The sequence below is a fragment of the Loxodonta africana genome, chromosome 2 (assembly GCF_030014295.1).
Source record: "Loxodonta africana isolate mLoxAfr1 chromosome 2, mLoxAfr1.hap2, whole genome shotgun sequence".
NCBI lineage: Eukaryota > Metazoa > Chordata > Mammalia > Proboscidea > Elephantidae > Loxodonta > Loxodonta africana.
Genome location: NC_087343.1, coordinates 214824559 through 214850283, shown reverse-complemented (window position 1 = coordinate 214850283; position 25725 = coordinate 214824559). Strand labels below are relative to the sequence as shown.

Below are 25725 nucleotides of genomic sequence, written 5' to 3'. Positions count from 1 at the left end.
ACCAGCCCCTGTAGCTATGTGAGCCAGGAGAAACCTAAAGCCTGAACCACGGACTTGGGGTTTTTCAGCCTCTACAACTGCGTGAGCCATTTCCTTGATATAAAGCTCTCTCTCTCTATATATATACATACATATGTAGATATATATATGCTTCACTGGTTTTGTTTCTCTAAAGAATCCAGCCTAACACAGGAGCCCTGGTGGTACAGTGCTTAAGCACTCACCTGCTAACTAAGAGTTTGGCAGTTTGAACCCCCAAGCTACTCTGTGGGAGAAAAATGTGGAAGTCTGCTTATGTAAAGATTACAGCCTTGGCGGAGGAGGAGAAGAAATGTATGGCTAACTGCCTCCATGAGCAACTGCCTCCTTTGCCATGAGACCAGAAGAACTGGATGGTGCCTAGCTACCATTACTGAATATTTTGATCAAAGATTCCATGGAAGAATCTTGGTCAAAAGGTGGAAAATGTAGAACAGAATGTCAAATTTTCATGGGCTCCAGAATTCCTGGATCCATGAAGGTTGGATGAATCCCTGAAACTATTGTCCTGTTCCAGAGATAAACCTTTAAACCTTTCCGGCAGGGAGATTCTAATTGACACTCCTTCTCAGTGGAGAGAAATGGAATCAGAATTCGTTCATTCATTCCACAGATATTTATTAAGCTTTAAACTCCAAAGCAGACATTCACCAGTTTTGGACCACTTTGTCCTGGACCAGCTGGCCGTGAGGCTCAGTAGCATCTGGAGGCAGGAGGGCCAAGTAGACAGGGGTCTCGGCCCCCTCCTCCACAGTCCTGGAGCCGTAATCCCCAGCCATGCTGGTCTTCACCCAGCCGGGACAGCAGGCGTTCAGCAGAATCCTGTCGCCTTTTCTCTTCTCATCCAGATTCCTGGCCTGGATTCGCGATAAGACCGTGACTCCCAGCTTGGACACGCCGTACGCCGAGCTGGGCCAGCCTTCCCTCTCGTGGGCTTCGTTTTTTGTATCCTCCACAAACTTCTTCATGAGGTCCACCAGGTCCTCCTCCGTGAGCGTTTCACACCGGAACTTCTCCTGCAGGTCTTCACTGCAGTCCTCCAGAGCTTTTGAACCCTGTAAACTACTGATATTCACCACGCGGCCTGAAACAGAACAACAAAAGTAGAGAAATGTGTCCCAGATAAACCATCATTGGCTGAATATACCAAATGTACAACTAAGTCATGCCTCAGGCTTAATTGCTGATATAAAAAATTATTCCAGAAGGCATAAAATCTGTACACCAGTGGATTTTAACTTTTTTTTTGACCCCTGTTTTCATTGGCTAATTTTCAGAAGTGGATCGCCAGGCCTTTCTTCCTAGTCTGTCAGCTCTGTTGAAACCTGTCCACCATGGGTAACCCTGCTAGCATTTGAAATACCAGTGGCATACCTTCCAGCATTACAGCAACATGCAGCCCACCACAGTACGACAAACTGACAGATGGGTGGTGAAACCTACCCTTACTGATGGATAATTGCGCATGTGGAATAGGTTGATTCTCCATCCTGGTTTTGATTTTCATTAATTTTTCTGGCCATAGTTAATAAACTACTAATAATTCACAGCTACTAAAGAGACATCAAGATTGGAGGAAGACTCGTTAACTACCTGCGAAATGCAGATGACACAACCTTGCTTGCTGAAAGTGGGGAGGGCTTGAAGCACTTACTGATGAAGATCAAAGACCACAGCCTTCAGTATGGATTACACCTCAACGTAAAACAAAAATCCTCACAACTGGACCAATAAGCAACATCGTGATAAACGGAGAAAAGATTGAAGTTATCAAGGATTTCATCTTCCCCGGATCTGCAATCAACACCTATGGAAGCAGCAGTCAAGAAATCAAAAGACACATTGCATTGGGCAAATCTGCTGCAAAAGACCTCTTTAAAGTGTTGAAAAGCAAAGACGTCACCCTGAAGACTAAGGTGCACCTGACCCAAGTCATGGTGTTTCAGTCGCCTCATATGCATGTGAAAGCTGGACAAGGAATAAGGAAGAATTGATGCCTTTGAATTTGCAGTGTTGGCAAAGAATACTGACTATACCATGGATAAAAAAAGAACGAAAAATCTGTCTTGGAAGAAGTACAACCAGATTGCTCCTTAGAAGCAAGGATGGCAAGACTATGTCTCACGTACTTTGGACGTGTTATCAGGAGGAATCAGTCCCTGGAGAAGGACATCATGCTCGGTAAAACAGAGGGTCAGCAAAAAAGAGGAAGACCCTCAACAAGATGGATCGACACAGTGGCTGCAACAACGGGCTCAAGCACAGCAACGATTGTGAGGACGGTGCAGGACTGGGCAGCGTTTTGTTCTGTCGTGCATGGGGCCGCTATGAGTCAGAAGTGACTCGACGGCACCAAACGACAACACTAAAGAGACAATTAGGCAATGGATTTTGGTGATGGGTGCACAACAAGATCGATGTTATTGGTGTCACTGAACCGTACACGTGGAAAACATTGAAATGGCAAATGTGTTATCTATGTTTTTATAAAAAGAAAACCCATAGGAATGTATGACAGAAACAGTATCAATATTGGTTCATCAATCGTAACCAATGTACCATAGGAATGCAAGGTGTTAATTATAGAGGAAACTGCAGTGGTGGGGCCAGATGGGTACTCTCTGTACTTTCTGCACAATTTTTCTGAGAACCTAAAGCTGCAATAAAAAATAGCCTATTAAAATTTTTTAAAAAGAGAGACAATTGAAGACCCTGGGTAGTGCAACAGTTAATACACTTTGCTGCTAACCAAAAGGTTGGAGGTTCAAGTCTACCCAGAGGTGCCTCAGAAGAAAGGCCTGGCAATCTACTTCCAAATACCAGCCATGGAAAGCCCTATGGAGCACAATTCTACTCAGACTCACATGGGATCGCCCTGAGTCAGAGACAACTCAATGGCAACTGGTTTGTTTAAAGAGATAAGTGGGTCCATAAAAACAAATATACAGACCAAAAACTATACAACAGTTTGAAGCATTTATGCACATCCAAAACCAGTAAACATGTTGCATTTACACATTTTACCCAGCATGAAAAAACACTAATTTGGGAGCTCTTTTCTTTCTTTCCTTTTTCTGAGAAGTGTATCGGTAACAGAACACTTGCCATTTCTGCAGTCTTCACTCGTACAGCTCAGCAACACTGATTAAACTCAGCGTGCTGTACAACCGTCACCATTAACCATTCCAGAATTTTGCCATCACCTTAACAGAAGCTCACATCTTGGAGCTCTTTTCTTACGTATTACTCTGAGTCTGTATTTTCTGCCTTCAACCAGATCTCTCTGGATTTTGTTATTTTCTGAGTGGCATTCTTCACAGATACATGCTTGGGGGAGCAGGGAGTGCTTCACATTCTACTGGGCATTCTTCTGGGCCCGAACCCCGTATGAAGACATCTTCCCTCTGCCCTTGAAGAGTAGGACCTCACTCATCTCCTAGGACCCCACGATTCTTCAATATTTTCTTTCTTTTATTAATGGTAATACATATATCCCAACTGTGAATTTTGAAACATCTGAAACCTACAGAAAAGTTGCAGGACTAGTTGAATGTACACCCATATACCCTTCACCTAATGGCACCAACTGTTAACATTTTGCCACATTTTCGCTTGCTCTCTCGCTCTAAGTTGCAGACGTAGTGAATCTTCACCCTATATACTTTAGCATATTTACGGTAAAAAGGTGTTTCCCTACATGATCACAGTAGTGATCTCACTCAAGACTTTTATCACTGTGCAAAACTATTATAAGATGCATAGTCCATATCCACATCTTCTCAGTCGTCCCGATAACGTCCCTTTAGAGTTTTGTTTGTTTTAATCCAAGCTCCGATGTGGGATCATGCATGGTGTTTAGTTGTTCTGTCTCTTTAGTCTACAGCAGCTGACAAGGACAAAGCCCTTTTTGAAGACTCTAGCTCAGTATTTGGTGGCCTTTCTCCCAATTTGGATTTGTCTGATTTTCTCATGATTAGATTCCGTTTAATAATTTGGCCAGGAGTACTTACACAAGTGATGCCCTGTTCTTCATTACTTTCTAAAAAGCTTTACTCTCAATCATTTGGCTGCTACAAGGTATTAAACTTAAAAGAGAGAGGAAGAAAGAAAAGAAAAATAGATTGCAGGAGCTACTCTATGCCTTCCGCGGAGATAAAATTCCTACTATTTCCTCAGTGTCACAAACAGCCGCTCCACTACTAGCAGAAAGGTCGGTGGTGCCAACCCACTCAGAGGCGCCTTGGAAGACAGGCCTGGCCATCTGTGTCCAAAAGGTCATGGTATTGAAAACTCTACGGAGCAGTTGTGCATAAATGGGGATGCCATGAGTCAGAGTCGATTCCGCAGCAACTAACAATAACAAAGCGGGGAGGTATCCTCTTTGATCTGAGGGGTCGCTGTGAGTCAGAATCGACTTGATGGCAATGGGTTTCGTTTTTTTTCTGAACACTTGGCCTCAACAGTTGCATCCAGTCAGCCCTGAGACCCCACCTTCTGCTGAGGTACAGGTGGCCCCACCTGTTCTGAAACACCTAGCAGTCATTCCAAAAAGAGTGGGCAAGTTACTCCCCTGACTAGCTTGGTAGTGACTAACCCATTTACCCAACTGTGCACAAATAAGCAAGCTAACAACTTTCTTTAAAGTGATGGTATAAAACTAAATAAAGAATAGCTTTCCAATCAGTTTTGTATGAGAAGGAGTGATTCCCTATACATCGAGAGACAATGATGCTCAGCATTTTGCCCCCCAGGTAAACCTAAGGTTTATTGAAAAGTCACACACATTCTTAATGGGTTGCGACTCAGATTCCTGCTTTGGGAAATAAAATTCATGTCTGGAACCATGAGCAATAACCCAGAGCTTAGAGGATGAGATTCTGACCCCACTCCAATATCCTGCAAGTGGAAGGCTTGCCCATGATTGGCCACTTTGTTGCTAACTATAGGGGCGTCCCCACTTGGAAGGCTCCTAGGAAGAGTTTAAGCAGAGTAGGCACGCAGCTGGGAGCCATGGTGGTTCAGTGGTAGAATTCTCACCTCCCATGCAGGAGACCCAGGTCTGATTCCCAGTCAGTGCACCTCATGGGCAACCACCACCCATTATCAGTGAAGGCCTGTGTGTTGCTGTGATGCTGAACAGGTTTCAGCGGAGCTTCCAGGCTAAGATGGGTTAGGAAGAAAGGCCTGGCAATCTACTTCTAAAAACCAAAAAAAAAAACTAGCCAGTGAAAACCCTGTGGATCACAACGGTCCTCCTGTTGTGCATGGATGTTATCAATATGACACCAACTAACAGCTGTGAGGAGCACTTTATATGCTTCAGACTCATGCCGTCTTTATTCATATATGCTTAAGTTGCCAAACAGTGGCTCAAGACAGCGGCCACACTGCCTTTGAGTAGGAATTTCCCCAACTGGACCACTACATTTTAAAAAGGGTGACTTCCCAAATTACATCAGGTTCCTCCTAGTCACCACTTGATAAAGAGCCTGTTACAGAAGCTGATTAAAGACAGTGGTTCACCTGCTCTGGGTTGATCCCTGAGGCCCCACCCTCCCCCAGAGGTTTCCATTATCTTTTGAAATAGCTTTGTTTTCAATCATTTGGTGCTATAATTTTTTACTTCAGTAGAACTAATTACCGTGATTTGATTGAGTGGTGAAGTCAGGAAACCTGGATACTATTTCCAGCTCTATTACTACCTGGTTTTTTGTTCATGTAAGGAGCCCTGGTGGTACAGTGGTTAAAGGGCTCAACCGCTCACCAAAAGGTCAGCGGTTCAAACCCACCAGCCCCTCCTCAGGAGAAAGATGTGGCAGTCCGCTTCCACAAAGATTTAAAGCTATGGAAACCCTATGGGGCAGTTCTACTCTGCCCTGTAGGGTTGCTATTAGCCAGAATCAACTTGATGGCAGTGGGTTGGGTATTCATGTAAGGAGCCCTGGTGTCTCAGTTGTTAAGCACTCTGCTGCTAACTGAAAGGCCAATGGTTGGAACCCACAAGCTGCTCTGTGGGAGAAAGATGTGGCAGTCTGCTTCCAAAAAGATTACCAAAACCCACTGCTGTCCGGTCAATTCGGACTCATAGCAACCCCATAGGTTTTCCAAGGCTGTAAATCTCAGCGGAAGCAGACTGCCACATCTTTCTCCGGCAGAGCTGCTGCTGGTGGTTTCGAACCGCTGACCTTTCGGTGAGCAGTCGATTGCTTTATCCACTGTGTCACCAGGGTTCCTTCCGTAAAGATTACAGCCTTGAAAACCCTGTGGGGGCAGTACTACTGTGTCCCATAGGGTCACTATGAGTTGGAATCCACTCTATGGCAGTGGGTTTGGTTTGGGTTTGTGTTCATGTCTCTGGGCCTCAGTTTCCTTCTCTGTAAAGTCAGGGTGGGAACACAAGACTTCTTCAGCACCCTGCAGGTCTCAAATTCGATGATTCTAAAATAAGCCTAAAACGTGTCAGGGAGAAGACTCCTTGATAGTTGGCATGAGGTACCCATACAATGGAGTACAATGCAGTTGTAGAAAAGAATGAAGAGGCTCTCTGTTCTGATCCAGAAAGGGCCCCAGATGTATCATGTGCAAAAACAAGGTGGTGAGCATTATACTTATGGTCACCTTTGTATAAGAAAAAAAAGCAAAAAAGGATATGCCTTCGTATTTGCTTAGACTTGCGTTTTAAAACACCACCTTCTTGGCCGAGAACACTCACCCACTCTGTACACCTGGCTCAAGGTGTCCTACAATCAGCACCTGCAGCTCTGCCTGTGGCTCTCTCTGCTCGCTTCCCACTGAGAAATGAATGGAAGATGTCATGGATTGAATTATGTCTCCCCAAAAATGTGTGTCTCAGTTGAGCTGGGCCATGATTCCCGGTATTGGGTGATTTTCCTGTATGTTGTAAATCCTGCCTCTATGATGTTAATGAGGGAGGATGGGTGGCAGTTGTGCTAGTGAGGCAGGACTCAGTCTACAGGACCGATTGTGCCTTGAGGCAATCTCTTGAGATATAAAAGAGAGAAGCAAGCAGAGAGACAGGGGGATCCCATACCACCAAGAAAGCAGTGCCAAGAGCAGAGCGTGTCCTTTGGACCTGGGGTCCCTGTGCAAAGAAGCTCCTAGTCTGGGGGAAGATTGATGAGAAGCCGACAGAGAGAGAAAGGCTTCCCCTGATGCTGTCACCCTGAATTTGCACTTTTACCCTACTTTACTGTGAAGAAATAAATTTCTCTTTGTTAAAGCCATCCACTTTGTGGAATTTCTGTTATAGCAGCACTAGATGACTAAGAAGAGTTCTCCGTGGAGGCTGGGGTGGGACCTGGGCAGATGGGGGACAGGAGTAAGGGTGCAACTTTCACCATACACTTTTTTAGACTTTAAGATTTTTGAATCCAGGGATGATCCTTATTCAGAATATTAATTTGATATTTTAAAATTGAGGCCCTGGGTGGTGTAAATGGTGAAATCCTGGACTACTAGCTGAAAGGTTGGCAGTTCGAACCCACTCAGAGGTGACTCCGAAGACAGGCCTGGTGATCTGTTTCTGAAACGTCACAGTCTTGAAAACGCTACGGAGCACAGTTCTACTCTGCACACCTGGGATCACGACGAGTCAGAATCGACGCGATGGCAGCTAACAAGAACATTTTAAACGTCTTGGTCCGGAAGCTCCACTGAAACCTGTCCACCATGGGTGACTATGCTGGTATTTGGAACACTGGTGGCATTTCTAATAAGCAGCACAGACTTCTTCCTAAGAATCACACTTGACTTCTTGGGGAAGAAAATCCTCAGGGAAGTCATCCTTCTCCTCCCCATCCCCGCAGTGGTAATTTCACAGGTATGAGTCTGATGAATGGCCCTCTCCCCACTAGAGCCCATGGATGGGACTGCCCTTGACTCCTGCTGTTCACCATTGTGTCCCTAGCACCCAGCATAATGCCTGGCCTGTGGCAGGCACTCAAGAAATATTTGTTGAAAAATTAATAAAAATTATGCATTGAATAATTGGATTCCTGGTGGCGCAGTGGTTAAGAGCTCAGCTGGTAACCAAAAGGTCGGAAATTCGAATCCACCAGCTGCTCCTTAGAGACCCTGTGGGGCAGTTCTGCTCTCTCCTGTAGGGTTGCCAGGAGTCGGAATCAACTGAATGGCAGTGGGTATTGAATAATTGGGGCTGGGGGTGGGGTATAGCCAGGATATTTCCTAATAAAATTTCTCTCAGATTTTCTGAATCAGCTCTACAAAATTTGATGCAAGAAGAAAGGTATAATGTTAGAACAGATACTATCACTGGTCCCCCAGAGGAGCCACCTTTGGCCCCGTCACCTTGGAGAAGGACTAGCTGAGACTGAGCCTTTTGGAACTTATAATTCCCTATCCCACCACTCGTCTGTCAGTTTGCTGTCCTGTATGTATGTGGGGCTCTGCATGTTGCTGTGATGCTGGAAGCTATGCCGCTGGTATTCCAAAAAACCAGCAGGGTCACCCATGGTGGACAGGTTTCAGCAGTGCTTCCAGGCTAAGAAAGGCTAGGAAAAAAGGCCTGGAGATCTACTTCTGAAAATTAGCCAGCGAAAACCCTATGGAGCACAACAGAATACTGTCCGGCATAGTGCCGGAAGATGAGCCCCCTACATTGGAAGGCACTCAAAATACACAGTGACTGCAACCATGGGCTCAGGCATATGACCGTGAAGATGACACAGGACCAGGCAGTGTTTTGTTCTGTTGTACGTGGGGTCGTCATGAGTCAGAGCCGACTCCATGGCAACAACTCCCTATCATGCTAGCATTGAGTTCATGACATAGATCCCAAGACAGTGTATCTTTTAAAACTAAAGATAGTTTGAGAATGTTCTTTCCCTCAAGAGAAATGGCACCCTGGGGTGATTCCTGTGGGCAGCCCCTTCCAGGAGCCTGGGGTTCACTCTTTGCTAATGCAGCTGGACAGTCCACATACTTACTGGACTTACCATGAGGTTTTATTATTGGCAGTAATTCAGTGCAGACATTTCTCGTGGCAAAAAAGTTTGTCTTCAGTGTCATCTCAGCTTGAATGTCAAAGGGTGTTGGATCATCAACTTTCACAAAGAGAAGGAAACAAAGAGAAAGTCATATATTTATCCTGAAATTCATATGACCAAGTGGATCCTACCTTATAAAAATTAAAGAAAAACAAGCCAACTTTACAACAATGTTTAAACCACCTGGTCGCTGGTTCTCAAACTTTAGTGTGTATCAGAATCACCTGGAAGGACAATTAAAAACAGATTTCTGAGCCTTACCCAGAGTTTCTGATTCAGCATGTCTGGGAGCAGTGGGAGTTCCTGCTTGGTGCAAATGGTTAATATGCTCAGCTGCAAACAGATTAAGTTGGAGGTTCGACTGTACCCAGATGTGCCTTAGAAGAAAGGCCTGGCCATCTACTGCCCAGAAATTAGCCACTGAAAACCCTGTGGAGCACATGCTACTCTGACGCACATGGGGTCACCATGAATCAGAATCGACTCCACTGCAACTGGTGGGTCTAAGTTGGGGCTTAAGAGTTTCTAACAGGTTCCCAGGTAATGCTGCAACTGCTCATCTGCGAGTCTCACTTTGAGAACCCCTGGCTTTGACCACTGCTTCTCAAACTTGACGTGCATAGGAGGCACCTGCGGGTCCTGGGAAAATGCAGTTTGTGATTCAGCAGGTGTGGGGCTGTCTCCGGGTGATGCAGATGCTGCTGGTCCAAGGCTTGCTCTTCCAGGAGCAAGGGCTCTGAGCTCACATCAGCAGTCTCACCTGACGTCTTAGGAAGCAGAATATTTAACCACCAATCTCTCTCCTACGCCCTGCTCCCAGGTGGGATCCTGGGAAGCCCGCGGACAGAGTTGCAGGTGCGAGTGCCCGGAGATAGTGAGGGCCCGGGGGACGGCGGCTTCCGCTCCATAATGGTTCACTTTACTCTGTTCTGCCTTAGAACTGGCACGCGTCTCTTGGACACTAGATTATGTGTGAAGCCAGCCTGTTTATTTCTTTGTACCCTCCAGCACGTGGTAGCTTAACAGCTTTCTTAATTAAGTACTAGTTAGAATTAGTAATTTTGATTCCACCTCCACCCCCCCCCCAAAAGAAGACACTATTTAAAACCGCACTTAGACGTTGGATAACAAACAAGCTCCCTGGGGGAGGGAGCCAAGATTCGCTTCCTTTTTTCCAAGAGCCTATCAACGCTCTCGATAAAACAAAGTCTGACGTCCTCTCCAGTGTGCCAGAGCGCGGGTCCTGTCTTAGCACTGCATTTCCTGTCCTGAGTAGATGCCTCTGGCATCTGTGAATGCGCCCTTTCAAGGAAAGCGAAAGCCCAAAGTGAGTTTGGAGATGCTTCGAGGAGAAAATGTTTCTGTCATTGCGTGAAAGCAGATGAGCTTAGCAGGGCGTGGCCCCCTCCCCGGAGTCCGGTTTTCTTGTAAACAGCAGCCGCTGACAGTTCCGGGAGGCCCGGGCCGCGCACAGGCCCGCACAGGCCCGCACAGGCCAGGAGACAGGCGGGGCGCGCTGTGCCCGGCGGGCGGCAGCCTTTCGCAAAGCGAGTCACCTCGGTGGCTCCACGCAGAGCGAAACCCGCCTGCGGGAGGCGAGAGCTCAGTGCATCCCGAGAGGCGGGAGCCGCCCTCTCGATCACTCAAGCGGGTGGGGGCGCCTTCCCGGAACCCTCAGCACCCCAGGGGTCCCTACCTCCCCGCACCTACACTTGAAGGCGATGCCTGCGTTGTTGACCAGCACGTTTAGTCCCCCGTACTCGCGGCGCAGGAAGTCGCGCAGGGCGCGGATGCTCTGCAGGTCGTCGATGTCCAGCCGGTGGAAGCGCGGGCTTAGGCCCTCGGCCTGCAGCTGCTGCACCGCCGCCCGGCCCCGCGCCTCGTCCCGCGCGGTGAGCACCACGTCCCCCGAGAACTGCCGGCACAACTCGCGCGCGATGGCGAAGCCGATGCCCTTGTTGGCCCCGGTCACCAAGGCTACCCGGCTGCAGGACGACATGGCCGGGTGCCAGGCGCGCGGGGCACCTGCGCGGAGAGTCTGCCAGAGTCCGAGAAGCAGCCCAGAACTAAGTTCTGGGATCCCAAGCGGCTTCTGGAAAATCAGGCTCCCGGGCCTCGGTCCCTCCCCTCAGAGGAGGGGCTGTTTATTGCCGAAGGTTTCGCAACGCCCCATCCCGGTCCGCCCCCCCTCCCTGCTCTGCGCCTTGGGGCGCGCGGAGACACACTCACCCATTTCTTGGTCCAGCCTCTGAGGTGAGCAGTGGTCTGCATGGTCGAGTGGTGTGTCTCCCCCAAAGCAAAACCAGTCAGCAATGGGTCAGCAGGGGCTAGAAATTCGTGGGAGTTGGGCTGAAGAAGCTATTTCGGGAGAACCCCAAAAGCAGAAAAACAAGCGCTGAGTAATTTTCTGGGGTGTGAGCCTGTTGTACACTGCAAAATGCGAATGTCTGCTTTTTCCTATGGTGCAATGAAATTATTTAGACATGGTAACTGCTTCCCTGGACATAAGTCCCCTTGCTTGCTTAAGAGAAACTCGAAATGAGAGAGAATAAGAGAAAAAAGGTGTTCGGTGATTAGACTTCTAGGGGTGGGCTGGGTACCATAGCTCTGTGTGATGCCCAGTGTGCCTCCAATTGGGAGGGAGTGTTTATGTATCTCTTATTGTATGCCAAACCCTGTGCTGGAATGCTTTTATCTAATACTTCCCTAACCCATATGGGTGCTAAGAGCCTACATTTTAGGTTTGTCCAAGGCCATAGTTAATAAGCGAACACACTCAGGTATGGCTTCTCCCCATCAGGGCTGTGTACCCACAAACAAAGCTCAACTGAAAAATGAAGTCCCAAAGGTGTGTCAAGGTGTGGGTGCAAAATAGAACTCCCCACCCACTTTATCCTTCAGTGTAGTCCAGTTGTGTTTGATTACTGCCTTAGAGATCTAGAGATCTGCAATTTCATCATGACTCTGCTTTTCCCACGCTGAGCTTCGTGTGCCTCTGTCACCCTGATTGCACATTCTTCATCAAGTCAAGGCAATTGCTGAGGTTAGGAAGGTGGGTCAGGGCTCCTGTGGTCCCTAATGTGCCTCAACCAGTATTTCTTTCTTCCTCCCTCCCAATAAAGATTATTGGAACTTTATTTTAAGGATACAGGACTATTCAGGTTGTCTATTTCTTCTAGAGTGAGCTTAGTTTGTATTTTTCAAAGAATTTACACATTTCATCTAAGTTGTCCATTCTGTTGGCATGCAACTGTTCATAATGTCTTCCATGGTGGACTTCTCAGCTTCCGTGCAGGAGACCCAGGTTCTATTCCCAGCCAATGCACCTTGAATGCAGCCACTACCCATCTGTCAGTGGAGGCTTGTATGGTGCTATGATGCTAAACAACTTAAAAAAATTTTTTTTATTGTGCTTTAAGTGAAAGTTTACAGATCAAGTCAGTCTCTCATATAAAAATTTATATATACCTTGCTATAGACTCCTAGATGCTCTCCCACTAATGAGACAGCACATTCCTTCTCTCCACCCTCTATTTTTGTGTCCATTCGGCCAGCTTCTGACCCCCGCCACCCTTTCATCTCCCCTCCAGCCAGGAGCTGCCCACATAGTCTCATGTGTCTGCTTGATCCAAGAAGCTCACTCCTCGCCAGTATCATTTTCTATCCCATAGTCCAGTCCAAGCCCTGTCTGAAGAGTTGGCTCTGGGAATGGTTCCTGTCTTGGGCTAACAGAAGGTCTGGGGACCTTGACCTCTGGGGTCCTTCTAGTCTCAGACCATTAAGTCTGATTTTTTTTATGAGAATGCTAAACAACTTTTAGAGGAGCTTCCAGACTGAGGTGGACTAGGAGGAAAGGCCTGGAAATCTACTTCTGAAAATCAGCTGGTGAAAACCCTATGGATCATAATGGTTTGATCTAAAGGACCGGGCAGCCTTTTGTTCTTTTGTGCATGGGGTCTTCATGAGTTGGGGACTGACTGTATGGCAGCTAACAACAAAATTTTTAATATCTATACTGATGCCATCTCTCTCATTCCTGATAATGGGTAATTTGTGTCTTTTTTTTTTTTTTTTTTTACTTTTCTGGCTGGAGGCTTATCAGTTTTATTATCTCAAGGAACCAGCTTTTGGTTTCATTGGTGGTTTTTCTCTATTGCCTTTCTGATTTCATCGGTTTCTGTTGTGGTCATTGTTTCCTTTCTACTGGTTACTTTGGGTTTCCTTTGCTCTTTTTCTATTACTGTGGAAGCTGAGGTCATTGATTTGAGTTCTTCTTCTCTAATACAAGTATTAAGTGCATAAATTTCCCTCTAAGTACTGCTTTAGTGGCATCTCACAAACATTGGTATGTGGTGTTTTGAACTTCATTCAGTTCAGATTACTTTCTAATTTCCAATTTGGTATGTTTTTTGACTCAAGGTTATTTAGAAGTGTATTTTTTTAGTTTTCAAATACAGTTTCTAAATTTAGTTCCCATATATCTGTTATTGACTTCCAACTCCACTGTGTCAGAGAACACACTTTGTATGACTCGAATCCTTTTTAAAAGGTTTTAAAAGAGGGGAGAGAAGTGTTAAAACATGTTTTTATGCCAGTGGAAATAATCTCAGAGAGGGGTAACAATTGATGAAGGAGGGAATGGGAATAATCAAAGAACAAAATCCCTGGGAAGGAGAGAATGGTTGGGATCCAGGGCTCAGGCGAGGCCTTCACCTTGGAAGCAGGGCTGTTTTCTCTTGAAATGGGAGGGAAGGCAGTGTGGCTCCAATTGCAGGTGTGTTGGGGAAGCTGAGGTGGCTTTTCTCAATGACATCTATTTTCTTTTTGAAGGGTTAGAGATTTGAGGTCATCAGCTGAGATGGTTTAGCCTCAGAGATTTGAGGAAAGAATATCCATTTTGAATGAGAATGTGAATTTATTAGGGAGTGAGGCAGAATTGACTAGCAGTATTAGGGTCCATTTGGGATCTGAAGTTATAAATGTCAAGACAGTGCAGTCTCCCCAGCATTGTTCAGCTGCTAGTGCAGGCTGGGCGGGCAAGTTTGAGGATTAGTGCTTTGCCAGGCTGACACAATAGCATTAAGGGTGTGTCTTAGTTTCCTAATGCTGCTCTAAAAGAAATACCACAAGTGGGTGGCTTTAAAGAACAGAAATTTATTTTCTCACAATTCTGGAGGGTAAAAGTCCAAATCAGGATCTTGGCCGTGTTGATTCCTTCCTTGTAGGTAGTCCTGGGAGTTCCATGGTTCCTTGGCTTGTAGACAGTCCTCACATGACACTACGTGTGTGCACGAGAGTGTCTCTGTGTCTAATCTGATGTTTTTATGACTTAAAAATGATTAGAGTTAGAACCCACCCTATTCTGGTATGATCTAATTAATGTAACAAAACCCTATTTCCAAACAAGGTTACATCCACAGGTATAAGGGTTAGGATTCCAACACATATTTTAGGGGGATGCAATTTAATTCATTAATGGTGTATTTGCAATGACAGTGTTGGGCAATGGCCTCTAGGAATAGAATAAAGGGGCATGAGGGGGCTGGAGATTTACAACAGGGAAAAACTGTGGTACTGGTGGAATAGACAACTCTGAGTGAGGGGATCACTGGAATGGAAGCACTGGAGACAGGAACTGTGGTGAAATGAGTTCCCGAGGAGGCCTGTCAGAGCTGCCCTGCACTGAAGAAGGGAGACTTGGCCTACATGCTTCCTGGTCCCGAGGTGTAGCCTATTGATCCTGATCCTGAGTTGTACTCTGACACTACCTTAATAAACCACTTAAATATAAGTAGGGTCCATGAGTTCTGTGTGGCTGTTGCAATGGGTTATCAAACCCTGAAGAGACATATTGCCATGGCAGGGACAGTTGGTGTCAGAACTGGTAAAAAGGTTGGAGAGTGGAGGTATTTCTGATCTCCACCTCATAGGAGTCACCATCAACACAAAGCTGATGGTGATTTTAGTTATACCACCTGAAGTTAGACAGGTTCGGACACTGCTATTACTACTGTTACCATTTTATAGGAGCCAAGCCAGGTCTTGGAGGTCAGAGTGGAATGCTTTGAGATTGAGATCTCTGAGGTTCTGCAGATGAACTATGTGAGGGGGGCAGGAAAATCTTGTTGATGCTAAGGCAAAACCAAAAAGGGACAAAAACCAAAATGCCAAACCCGTTGCCGTTGACTCCATTCTGACTCCTAGCGACCCTATAGGACAGAGTAGAACTGCCCTGTAGGGTTTCCAAGGAGCAGCTGGCTGGTGGATTCAAACTGCCGACCTTTTGGTTAGCAGCCCTAGCTCTTAACCACTGTGCCACCAGGGCTCCAAAGATAAAACAAAACAAGGGACAGGGAAGACAGAATGTTGGAAGGATCCTTCATGTGGCTGTTTGTGTTATCAGAGTTGAAGGCAGGAGTGCAAGGGGAGGAGAAGATAGGGATCATTGCTCACACTCAGAGCTGGCTTCAAGGTGTGTACCCTCTACTGTCTCTGTCTTGAAATTCTTAATTTTAAAGCCAAATGAGTTGTGTCCAATTGATTCCAACTCACGGTGTCCCCACCCCATTTCAGAATAGAACTGTGCTCCATGGGGTTTTCAATGGCTGATTTTTCAGAAGTACATCACCAGGCCTTCCTTCCAAGGCACCTCTGGGTGGACTTGAACCTCTAACCTTTCGGTTACCAGTCAAGCACATTAACCATGTGTACCACCCAGGGACCCCCAATTTTCCTGTATTCTCATTTTGAAGTGGGCCCTGAAAATTATGTAACCAGTCCTGCTCACACCTATCAATAAAGGGGTGTGTAAGGTGGTTTGTGGTAAATCATAGCAGTGGGTCCCAAATTTTGTATGTTGGAATCACTGGGGACCTCAAAAAGAACAAAACTAAACAATAACAAAAACTACTGATACCTGCCCCTGGTTCCCATCTCCAGTTATTGTGATCTAATTGGTCTGGGGTGTGATCCAAGCACTGAGAGTTTTAAAAGCTCTCCAGGTGATTCTAACATGCACAAAGTTTGGGAGCCAGGTTACCTCATTACAGTAACAAGGATGCTAATTGGTTAAAAGTGACATGATCTTCTGAAGAGGTGGGATTTTTGAGAGAGAAGAGGAAAGAGTGTTTGGAAATGGCAAAGGTTATTGTGGTAGAGATGAGAATGAGCCCCTAAAGATGTCCTTAATGACATGGATGGAGTCAAGCTTTCAGGACCTTCATTGGCTGATGTGGCTCAACTCAAAATGAGAACAGCTACAAACATCCATTAATAATTGGAACATGGAATATATGAAGTATGAATCCAGGAAAATTGAAACTTGTCAAAAATGAAGTGGAATACATAAAGATTGATATTCTAGGCATCAAAAAATTTTTTTTTTTTTTTTTTTTTTTTTAGTGAGCAAAAATGGACTAGAATTGGCCATTTTGAATTGGGCAATCATATGGTGTGCTGTGCTGGGAATGACAAATTGAAGGGGAATGGCATCGCATTTATCGTCAAAAAGAATGTTTCAAGATCTGTCCTGAAGTACAATGGTGTCAGTGATAGGATAACATCCATACGCTTACAAGGAAGACCAGTTAATACAGCTTATTCAAATTTACCCACCAATCACTAATGCTAAAGATCAAGAAATTTAAGATTTTTTTAATCAACTTCTGCAGTCTGAAATTGATAAAACATGCAGTCAAGATGATTGATAATTGTTGGCAATTGAAATGTGAAGGTTGGAAACGAAGAAGGATCAGCAGTTGGAAAATATGGCTTTCGGGATAGAAATGAAGCTAGAGATCGTGTGATACAATTTTGCAAGATTGTGGAAACCCTGGTGGTGTAGTCGTTAAGAATTTTGCAAGACCAACAACTTATTCATTGGAAATATCTTTTCAACAAAATTAAGGGTAACTATTTTTTTTTATATATACACATGGACCTCACCAGATGGAATACACAGGAATCAAGTCAGCTACATCTATGGGAAGAGACAATGCAGAAGCTCAATATCATCAGTCAGAACAAGGCCAGGGACCAAGTGTGAAACAGAGTATCAATTGCTGATATGCAAGTTCAAGTTGAAGCTGAAGAAAATTAAAACCAGTCCACAGAGCCAAAGTACAAATTTGAGTATACCCCACATGAATGTAGAGACTGTCTCAACAATAGATTTGACACATTGAAGACTAATGACTGAAAACCAGATGAGTAGTGGAATGACATCAAGGACATAATACATGAAGAAAGCAAAAGGTCATTAAAAAGACAAGAAAGAAAAGACCAAAATGGATGTCAGAAGAGACTTTAAAACTTGCTCTTAAATGTGGAGTACCTAAAGTGAGCGGAAGATATGATAAAGTAAAGGAGCTGAATAGAAGATTTCAAAGGGTGGCAAAGTTTTATAATGAAATGTGCTAAGACCTGGAATTAGAAAACCAAAAGGGAAGAACACAGTCAGCATTTCTGAAGCTGAAAGAACAGAAGAAAAAATTCAAGCCTCAAGTTGCAATATTGAAGGATTCTACAGGGAAAATACTGAACAATGCAGGAAGCATCAAAAGAAGATGGAAAGAATACACAGAGCCACTGTATCAAAAAGATTGGTGGACATTCAACCATTTCAGGAGGTAGCATATGATCAAGAACCAATAATCCCGAAGGAAAAAGTCTAAGCTGCACTGAAGGCATTGGTGCAAAACAAGGCTCCAGGAATTGATGGAATACCAACTGAGATGTTTCCACAAATGGATGCAACACTAGAAGCGCTCACTCATCTATGCAAAGAAATTTGGAAGACAGCTACCTGGCCAACCGACTGGAAGAGATCCATATTTGTGCCCATTCCAAAGAAAGGTGATCCAACAAAATGTGGTAATTATTGAACAATGTCATTAATATCACAAGAAAAATTTTGCTGAAGATCATTCAGAAGTGGTTGCAGCAGTACATTGACAGGAAACTGCCAGAATTCAAGCCAGGTTCAGAAGAGGATGTGGAAGGAAGGATATCATTGTTGATGTCAGATGGATTTTGGCTAAAAGCAGAGAATACCAGAAAGATGTTTACCTGTGTTTTATTGACTATGCAAAGGCATTCAACTGTGTGGATCATAAAAAATTGTGGATAAAAATGCGAAGAATGGGAATTCCAGGATGCTTAATCGTGCTCATGTGGAACCTGTACATAGACCAAGAGGCGGTCATTTGAACAGAACAAGGGGATACTGTGTGGTTTAAAGTCAGGAAAGGTGTGCATCAGGGTTGTATCCTTTCACCATACTTGTTCAATCTGTATGCTGGGCAAATTATCAGAGAAGCTGGGATATGTGAAGAAGAATGTGGCATCAGGATTGGTGGAAGACTCATTAACAACCTGTGATATGCAGATGACACAACCTTGCTTGCTGAAAGTGAAGAGGACTTGAAGCACTTGCTGATGAAGATCAAAGACTATAGCCTTCAGTATGGATTACACAGAAAAATCCTCACAACTGTACCAACAAGCAACATCATGATAAACAGAGAAATTATTGAAGTTGTGAAGGATTTCATGTTACTTGGATCCACAATCAACACTTGTGGAAGCAGCAGTCAAGAAATCAAAAGATGCATTGCATTGGGCAAATCTGCTGCAAAAGACCTCTTTAAAGTGTTAAAAAGCAAAGATGTTACTTGGGTGACTAAGGTACACCTGACCCAAGTCATGGTGTTTTCAGCTGCCTGATATGCATGTGAAAGCTGGACAATGAATAACGAAGACCTAAGAAGAATCGATGCCTTTGAATTGTGGTGTTGGGCAAAGAATATTGAATATACCATGGGCTGCCAGAAGGATGAACAAATCTGTCTTGGAAGAAGTACAGCAGGAATGCTTCTTAAAAGAAAGGATGGCAAGACTTCATCTCACGTATTTTGGACATTATCAGAAGGGACTAGTCCGTGGAGAAGGACATCATGCTTGGTAAAGCAGAGGGTCAGAGAAAAGAGGAAGATCTCAATGATGGACCGGCACAGTGGCTTCAACGATGGACTCAAACATAGCGATGACTGTGAGGATGGTGCAGGACTGGGCCGTGTTTTTTCGTGTTATACTTAGGGTTGCTATGAGTCAGAACCAACTCAACGGCACCTAACAACAACAACAACAACAAAGACTTCCATGACCTAACTCCCAGAATTTGTGAATCTGTTGACCTTACATGGCAAAAAGGACTTTGTCAATGTGATTAAGGATCTTGAGATGGGGAGGGTATCCTGTGTTTTCTGGGTGGGCACGATGTAACCACAAGGGTCCTTAATAGAGGGAGACAGAAGGGTCAAAGTCAGAGAAGGAGATGTAGTGATGGAAGCAGAGATAGATTGGACATGCTGTGCCACTGCCTTTGAAAATAGAAAAATTGCCCCAAGCCAAGGCATGTGAGCAGCCTTTGGAAACTGGGAAAGGCAAGGAAATGAATTCTGCCTTAGAGCCTCTAGAAGGAACACTGCCATGCCAACACTTTGATTTTAGGACATTTGCCCTTTGAAACTGTAAAATAATAAATCTGTGTTGCTTTAAGCCACCAAACTCGTGGCAACTTGTTACAGCAGCAATAGGAAACTAGTACAATTATTAAGGAGGTTTCCTCATTTGAATCTGTGAGCAAATCCCTTTGAGAAAAGGACTGGTGTATTACTCAGGATTCTCCAGAGAAACTGAACCAATAACAGATGCGTGTGTACGTAGAGAGAGAGACAGATTTATATTGAGGAATTGGCTCATGGGATTTTGGGGGCTGGCAAACTCAAAATTGATAGGTCAGGTGGTAGGCTAGAAACTCGGGTAGGATACCTGTGTTATAGTCTTAGGACATCTATGTTATAGTTCTTTTCCTCAGGAAGCCTCAGTTTTTACTCTAAAGGCCTTCAACTGATTGGATGAGACCCACCCACATTATGAAGGGTAATCTGCTTTACTTAGGGTCAACCAATTTAAATGTTAACCCACAAATCAGTGTCAAACCAGGCCAGAGAAATCTCAGCCTCCCTTCCCTGTTCAGTACAGATACCAGTTGCTCCACATGGCCCTTTCTCCCTTACCCCCATTTACTCGGGCCCAGGGGTCCCTAGACTTCTTAGGTCTGATAATCCAATGGAATGACTCACAATTACAGAGAAGAGGCTACCTTAGTCTAGAAGGAAAAAGATTGCAAACACAAAGGGTAAGGTCTAGGAGGGATCTTGGCACAGAACTTCCATGTCCCCAGCATGTCCTGATAGCGAAGTGTTCACATTTTCCAACCCAGAAGCTCCAGTGAGCCTCCCTCTTCCAAGGCCCTTTGTTGACCTTACCACGTGGCCATGATAGATCACATCATGCCTCCTGAGACTTAGTCAGCATTGGGCCCCCAGGCGGACCCTCTTGGTCTGGTCAAGCCCGCACTCATTAGCCTTAGGTATGGTCAGATTCCCAGGAATAAGGACCAAAGGCCAAATTGTTTACTGAAAATGCATTGCACACCTTGTATAATCACACGTAAATACCTTCACAGCAACATCTAGACTGGTGTTTGACTAAACAACAGGGCAGCGTAGCCTAGCCAAATTGACAAGTAAAATTAACCATCACAACTGATTTTGGGAAAGAAAACTTTGATACTTTCCTGAGAGTTAAGAAGGAATGAATTAAAGGGAAAAAGGTGCTTGAGACCAACTGTCCCATTGTCTTAGTTATCAAGTGCTGCTATAACAAATACCACAGTGTATGGCTTTAACAAAGAGAAATTTATTCCCTCACAGTCTAGGAGGCTAAATGTCTGAATTCAGGGTGCCAGCTCCAGTGGATTGCTTTCTCTATTGGCTTTGGGGGAAGTCTTTGTCATCAATCTTCACCTGGTCTAGAATCTTCTCAGCATAGGGACCCCTGGTCCAAAGGATGTCCTCCCTCCTAGCTCTTCATTCTTGATGGCTTGAGGTCTCCCTGTGTCTCTGCTCACTTCTTTCTTCTAAATCTCAAAAGAGATTGATTCAAGGTACAACCTGATCTTGTAGATGAGCCCTGCCTCAATATAAGTGCTTCTAATCCTGATTAACATCAAAGAGGTAGGATTTACGAATCACATCAGAAGACAAAATGATGGATAATCACAGAATACCAGGAATTATGGTCTAGCCAAGTTGACACACATTTTGGGGGGACAGAATTCAATCTATAACATTTCACCCTTTGGCTCACAAAATTCATGTCCTTGCCACGTATAAAAGACATTCACCCCATCATATCATAGCATAAGTCTTAATTCAACTCCAAGTCCAAAATCCAAAAATTTCTTTTCATCTGTGCAATCTAGAATATGTTACCTGCTTCCAAAGTACAATGGTGGAACAGGCACAAGCTAGGCATTTTCATTACACATGGGAGAAATTAAAGGGAATAAAGGGATAACAGGCACCAAGCAAGTCAGTAGAACACATAACATTAGCTTTCAAGGCTTGAAAATAATCTTCTGTTCTCTGAGACCATTTATACAATGGCCTTTCCCTGCAGACTCTAGGTATTGGCCACACTCTCTGAATTCTGAATGGAAGCCCCTCAGCTCCAGGCTTCAGCTCTATCTCCCAGGCCCACTGGAATGGCAATTCTGCTCCCTCAAATTGGGGGGGCCCCATTCTCCTAGTCCATCTGAGTGATGACTCCACCACTCAGTCCTGGCAGCCCTTGTCTGCCCCTTGGCATGGCAGCCTCACCACCTCAGCTTTGGGCAGTGAATCTGGCCCCATCCCACTGGCACTCCTGAATGGCAACCCCACATTCTGGAACCAAGTTAGTGAATATCTGACTCTTTGAAATCTAGGAGGCTGTGGCCCCACTCTTTGAGACCCCAGAGGTCATGGCCCTAACTTTGATACTAAGGCAGCTCTCTTTCTGGTGTTCCTTGTCTTTTCAGCTTCTGCTTCCTGGTTTGTTGGCCCCTCACCCCCTCAGGCCTCGCTACCTGTGTCTGCCCTGCTGGGGCAAGTGTTCCAAAGCTCTTTAGCTCTACCAATAAGTGCCTGGAGGCACCCTACTCTGCCAATAAACTTTGGTGGGAAGACACTCAGCTCTCTTGCTCCGTGGGTCTGCAAGCCTAGCTCCACCGATAAGTGCTGGGAGGTACCTCACTCCAGCAGGAAGCCTCCTGCCAAAGGCACTTAGCTGTCTCAGTGTCAGTCAGCTCCAGCACTGCCTTGCACTGGTCTCCTGGTTCTGTTGCTGCCTTTTCTCTGTTGGTGCTTCTCACCGTCTGTGCCATCTCCAGTGTAATAGGTCTCCCCACTTGCTTCTGAGCTCTCACCAGAATTGTCTTTGACATCCATAATTCTACCAACAGTCTCTTCAGGGATATCTAGCTTTTACTATTAAGCACCTTAATACTCTTCCAGCCTCTATCCAGTCACAGTTTTAAAACTGCTTCTACATTTTAGTTATCTGTTAGAGCAGTACCCTACTCTTCTGGTACCAAATTATGTCTTAGTTATCTAGTGCTGCTATAACAGAAATATCACAAGTGGATGACTTTAACAAACAGAAATTTATTCTCTCATAGTCTGTGAGGCAAAAAGTCCAAATTCAGACTCTAGGGGAAGGCTTTCTCTCTGTTGGCTCTGGGAAAAAGTGTCATCAATCTTTGCCTGATCTAGGAGCTTCTCAGCACAGGGACCCCAGGTCCAAAGGATGCCGTCCCCTCCTGGTTCTTCACTCTTGGTGGCATGAGGTCCCTCGTCTTTCTGCTTGCTTCCCTCTTTCATATCTCAAAAGAGATTGACTCAGGATACAACTGAATCTTGTAGATTGAATCCTGCTTCCTTAACATAACTGCCTCTAATCCTGCCTCATTAACATCAGAAAGATACGATTTACAAATCACATCAGATGACAAAATGGTGGACAGTCACACAATGCTGGGGATCATGGCCCACCCAAGTTGACACACATTTTAGGGGGACACAATTCAATGCATAACACCCGTGAGAAACCTGGCCTGGTTGGTGGATCTCTGTTATTGAAAGCAGCATTTTGCTAGAAGTGACGGTGATACTCCTATGCCTGATTCAAATTTCTAGGATTTAAAAAGCTATGCATACATATTCAAAATAGTTGTAGGTCCTGGCAGGTTTTTTTTTTTTTTTTAATAGTTGTGATTTTTTCTTTTAAATTGGCTTTGTTTACATTTAGTGGGACCACTATCCTTTTGTGTTCCTGAAACATTAAGAAAAGAACCAAATTGTGGAGAGACTGGAACAGTTACACACTGCTGGTGGGAATGTAAAATGATGTAATCACTTTGGAAATCGATTTGGTGCTTCCTTAAAAAACTAGAAATAAAACTACCATATGATCCAGCAATCCCACTCCTTAGAATATATCCTAGAGAAATGAGAGCCTTTACACGAACAGATATATGCACACCTGTGTTCATTGCAGCACTGTTTACAATAGCAAAAAGTTGGAAGCAATCAAGGTGCCCATCTATGGATGAATGGATAAATAAATCATGGTATATTCGCATCAATAAAAAACAATGATGGATCTGTGAAACATTTCATAACATGGAGGAATCTGGAAGGCATTATGCTGAGTGAAATTAGTCAGTTGCAAAAGGACAAATATTGTATAAGACCACTATTATAAGAACTGGAAAAAATAGTTTAAGCACAGAAGAAAATATTCTTTGATGGTTATGAGAGGAGAAAGGGACGGATGGAGGGAGGGGGGGTTTTCATTAATTAGATAAGAACGATTGTAGGTGAAGGGAAAGACAACACACAATACAGGGGAGGTCAGCACAACTGGACTAAACCAAAAGCAAAGAAGTTTCCTGAATAAACTGAATGCTTTGAAGGCCCGCGTAGCAGGGGTAGGGGTTTGGGGACCATGGTTTCAGGGGACATCTAGGTCAATCAGCATAATAAAATCTATTAAAACATTCTGCATCCGACTTTGGAGAGTGGCTTCTGGGGTCTTAAATGCTAGCAAGCAGCCATCTAAGATGCATCAATTGGTCTCAACCCACCTGGATCAAAGGAGAATGAAGAACACCAAAGACACAAGGTAATTACGAGCCCAAGAAACAGAAAGGACCACATAAACCAGAGACTACATCAGCCCAAGACCAGAAGAACTAGATGGTGCCTGGCTACAACTGATGACTGCCCTGACAGGGAGCACAACAGAGAGCCCCGGTGGGAGCAGGAGAGCAGTGGGATGTAGACCCCAAGTTCTTATAAAAAGACAAGACTTAATGGCCTGACTGAGACTAGGAGGACCCCAGAGGTCATGGTCCCAGACCTTCTGTTAGCCCAGGACAGGAACCATTCCCAAAGCCAACTCTTCAGACAGGGATTAGACTGGACTATGGGATAGAAAATGATACTGGTGAAGAATGAGCTTCTTGGATCAAGTAGATACATGAGACTATGTGGGCATCTCCTGTCTGGAGGGGAGATGAGAGGGTAGAGGGGGTCAGAAGCTGGCTGAATGGACACGAAAATAGAGAATGGATGGAAGGAGTGTGCTGTCTCATTACGGGGACAGCAATTAGGAGTATGTAGCAACGTGTATATAAATTTTTTTATGAGAGACTGACTTGATTTGTAAACTTTCACTTAAAGTACAATAAAAAAATTTTTTTTAATTGTCTATTAAAAAAGAAAAGAACAAAAGCCTTTGCCAACAACATGGCGTGTTCAGGGTTCATCTCCTCCTAAAGGCCCATTGTCATTTGGGGACCGAATGTCCACAGCCGCCCAATCATCTGCCTCCATCTGGTGGATATTTGAGCCCCGTTATATACCAGACATGTTCATGAGTGAAAGGACAGGAAAAAGCTCTCTGTCACCATGGAGTTGCTCCTAGCTCTGCTGTTTACTCGCATTTTTATCAATCCCTCAGGGTCTCAGTTTTCTCATCTGTAAAATGGGAATAATTATAGTACCTAACTGTAAAAACAGTGTGTGGTGGCATCTAACCTTCTCTAACTTCATAGTGAGGAGGGAGAAACAAGATCAACAGCCCAAGGCTGATTCCTGTGAAGCAGTGGTCAGACATGCCTGCTCTCTCCATCAGCTTTTCCAGTTCAGACGCCAACCGTCCCTCCCACGGCACTCTGTACTTCTCTGCTGGGTTTGATAATTTGTTGCAATGGCCACACAGAACTCACAGACAATACTCACAGTTGTGGAATTTATTAGAGAAGTTACAGGTTACAATTCAGGTTCAGAAACACTCAGGATACAGTTCTTACATTAGGACAGTCACTTCTCAGCTGTGCTGCAGGCATGCCTCTGGCCTCTGCCCTACCCAGGCACGTGTTACAAAGCTTTTTTAGCTTTGCTGATAAGTTCCCAAAGGAACCCTATGCTGCCAGTAAGCCTTAGCCCAAAGGCACTTAGCTCTAGTTCCGTGATTTGGCAAACCTAGCTCCACAAGCGCCTGGAGACACCCTACTTTGCCTGCAAGCCTCCTGCCCAAAGGCTCTCAGCTTTCTTATTCCGTGGGCCAGGAAGCCTACTGCACCATCTCCTGCTGGTCTCTCCTGCTGCCGTTTCTCTGCCACTGCTTCTCTCCGACTTCATTGTTAACAGCTCTCTCTCTCAGCCTTCTGGTTCTAGGAGCTTCTCAGCACAGGGATCCCAGGTGCAAA

The 25725-nt window shown here is 44.8% G+C and overlaps 1 protein-coding gene and 1 long non-coding RNA gene across 3 annotated transcripts in view; one reads left to right on the top strand and one right to left on the bottom strand.

Moving 5' to 3' along the window:
• Window positions 1-232: 232 nt before the first annotated feature.
• Window positions 233-11174, bottom strand: CBR3 (carbonyl reductase 3). 2 transcript variants are annotated; one of them, XM_003419010.4, is made up of 3 exons: window positions 10776-11174; window positions 9015-9122; window positions 233-1123 (listed from the first exon to the last, which is right to left on the bottom strand). In XM_003419010.4, exons 1-3 carry the CDS (start codon window positions 11062-11064, stop codon window positions 687-689), a joined length of 834 nt encoding a protein of 277 aa, XP_003419058.1. In that variant the 5' UTR covers window positions 11065-11174; the 3' UTR covers window positions 233-686. The 2 variants fall into 2 exon arrangements, with proteins under 2 accessions (XP_003419058.1, XP_023414852.1); XM_023559084.2 differs by lacking the exon at window positions 10776-11174 and adding an exon at window positions 9327-9632.
• The window catches only part of LOC135230390 (uncharacterized), a 51947-nt gene continuing 37365 nt past the window's right edge, over window positions 11144-25725 (top strand). The window contains exon 1 of the long non-coding RNA XR_010321057.1: window positions 11144-11318. This is a non-coding gene — a long non-coding RNA (uncharacterized LOC135230390). The remainder of the gene's footprint in view (window positions 11319-25725) is intronic.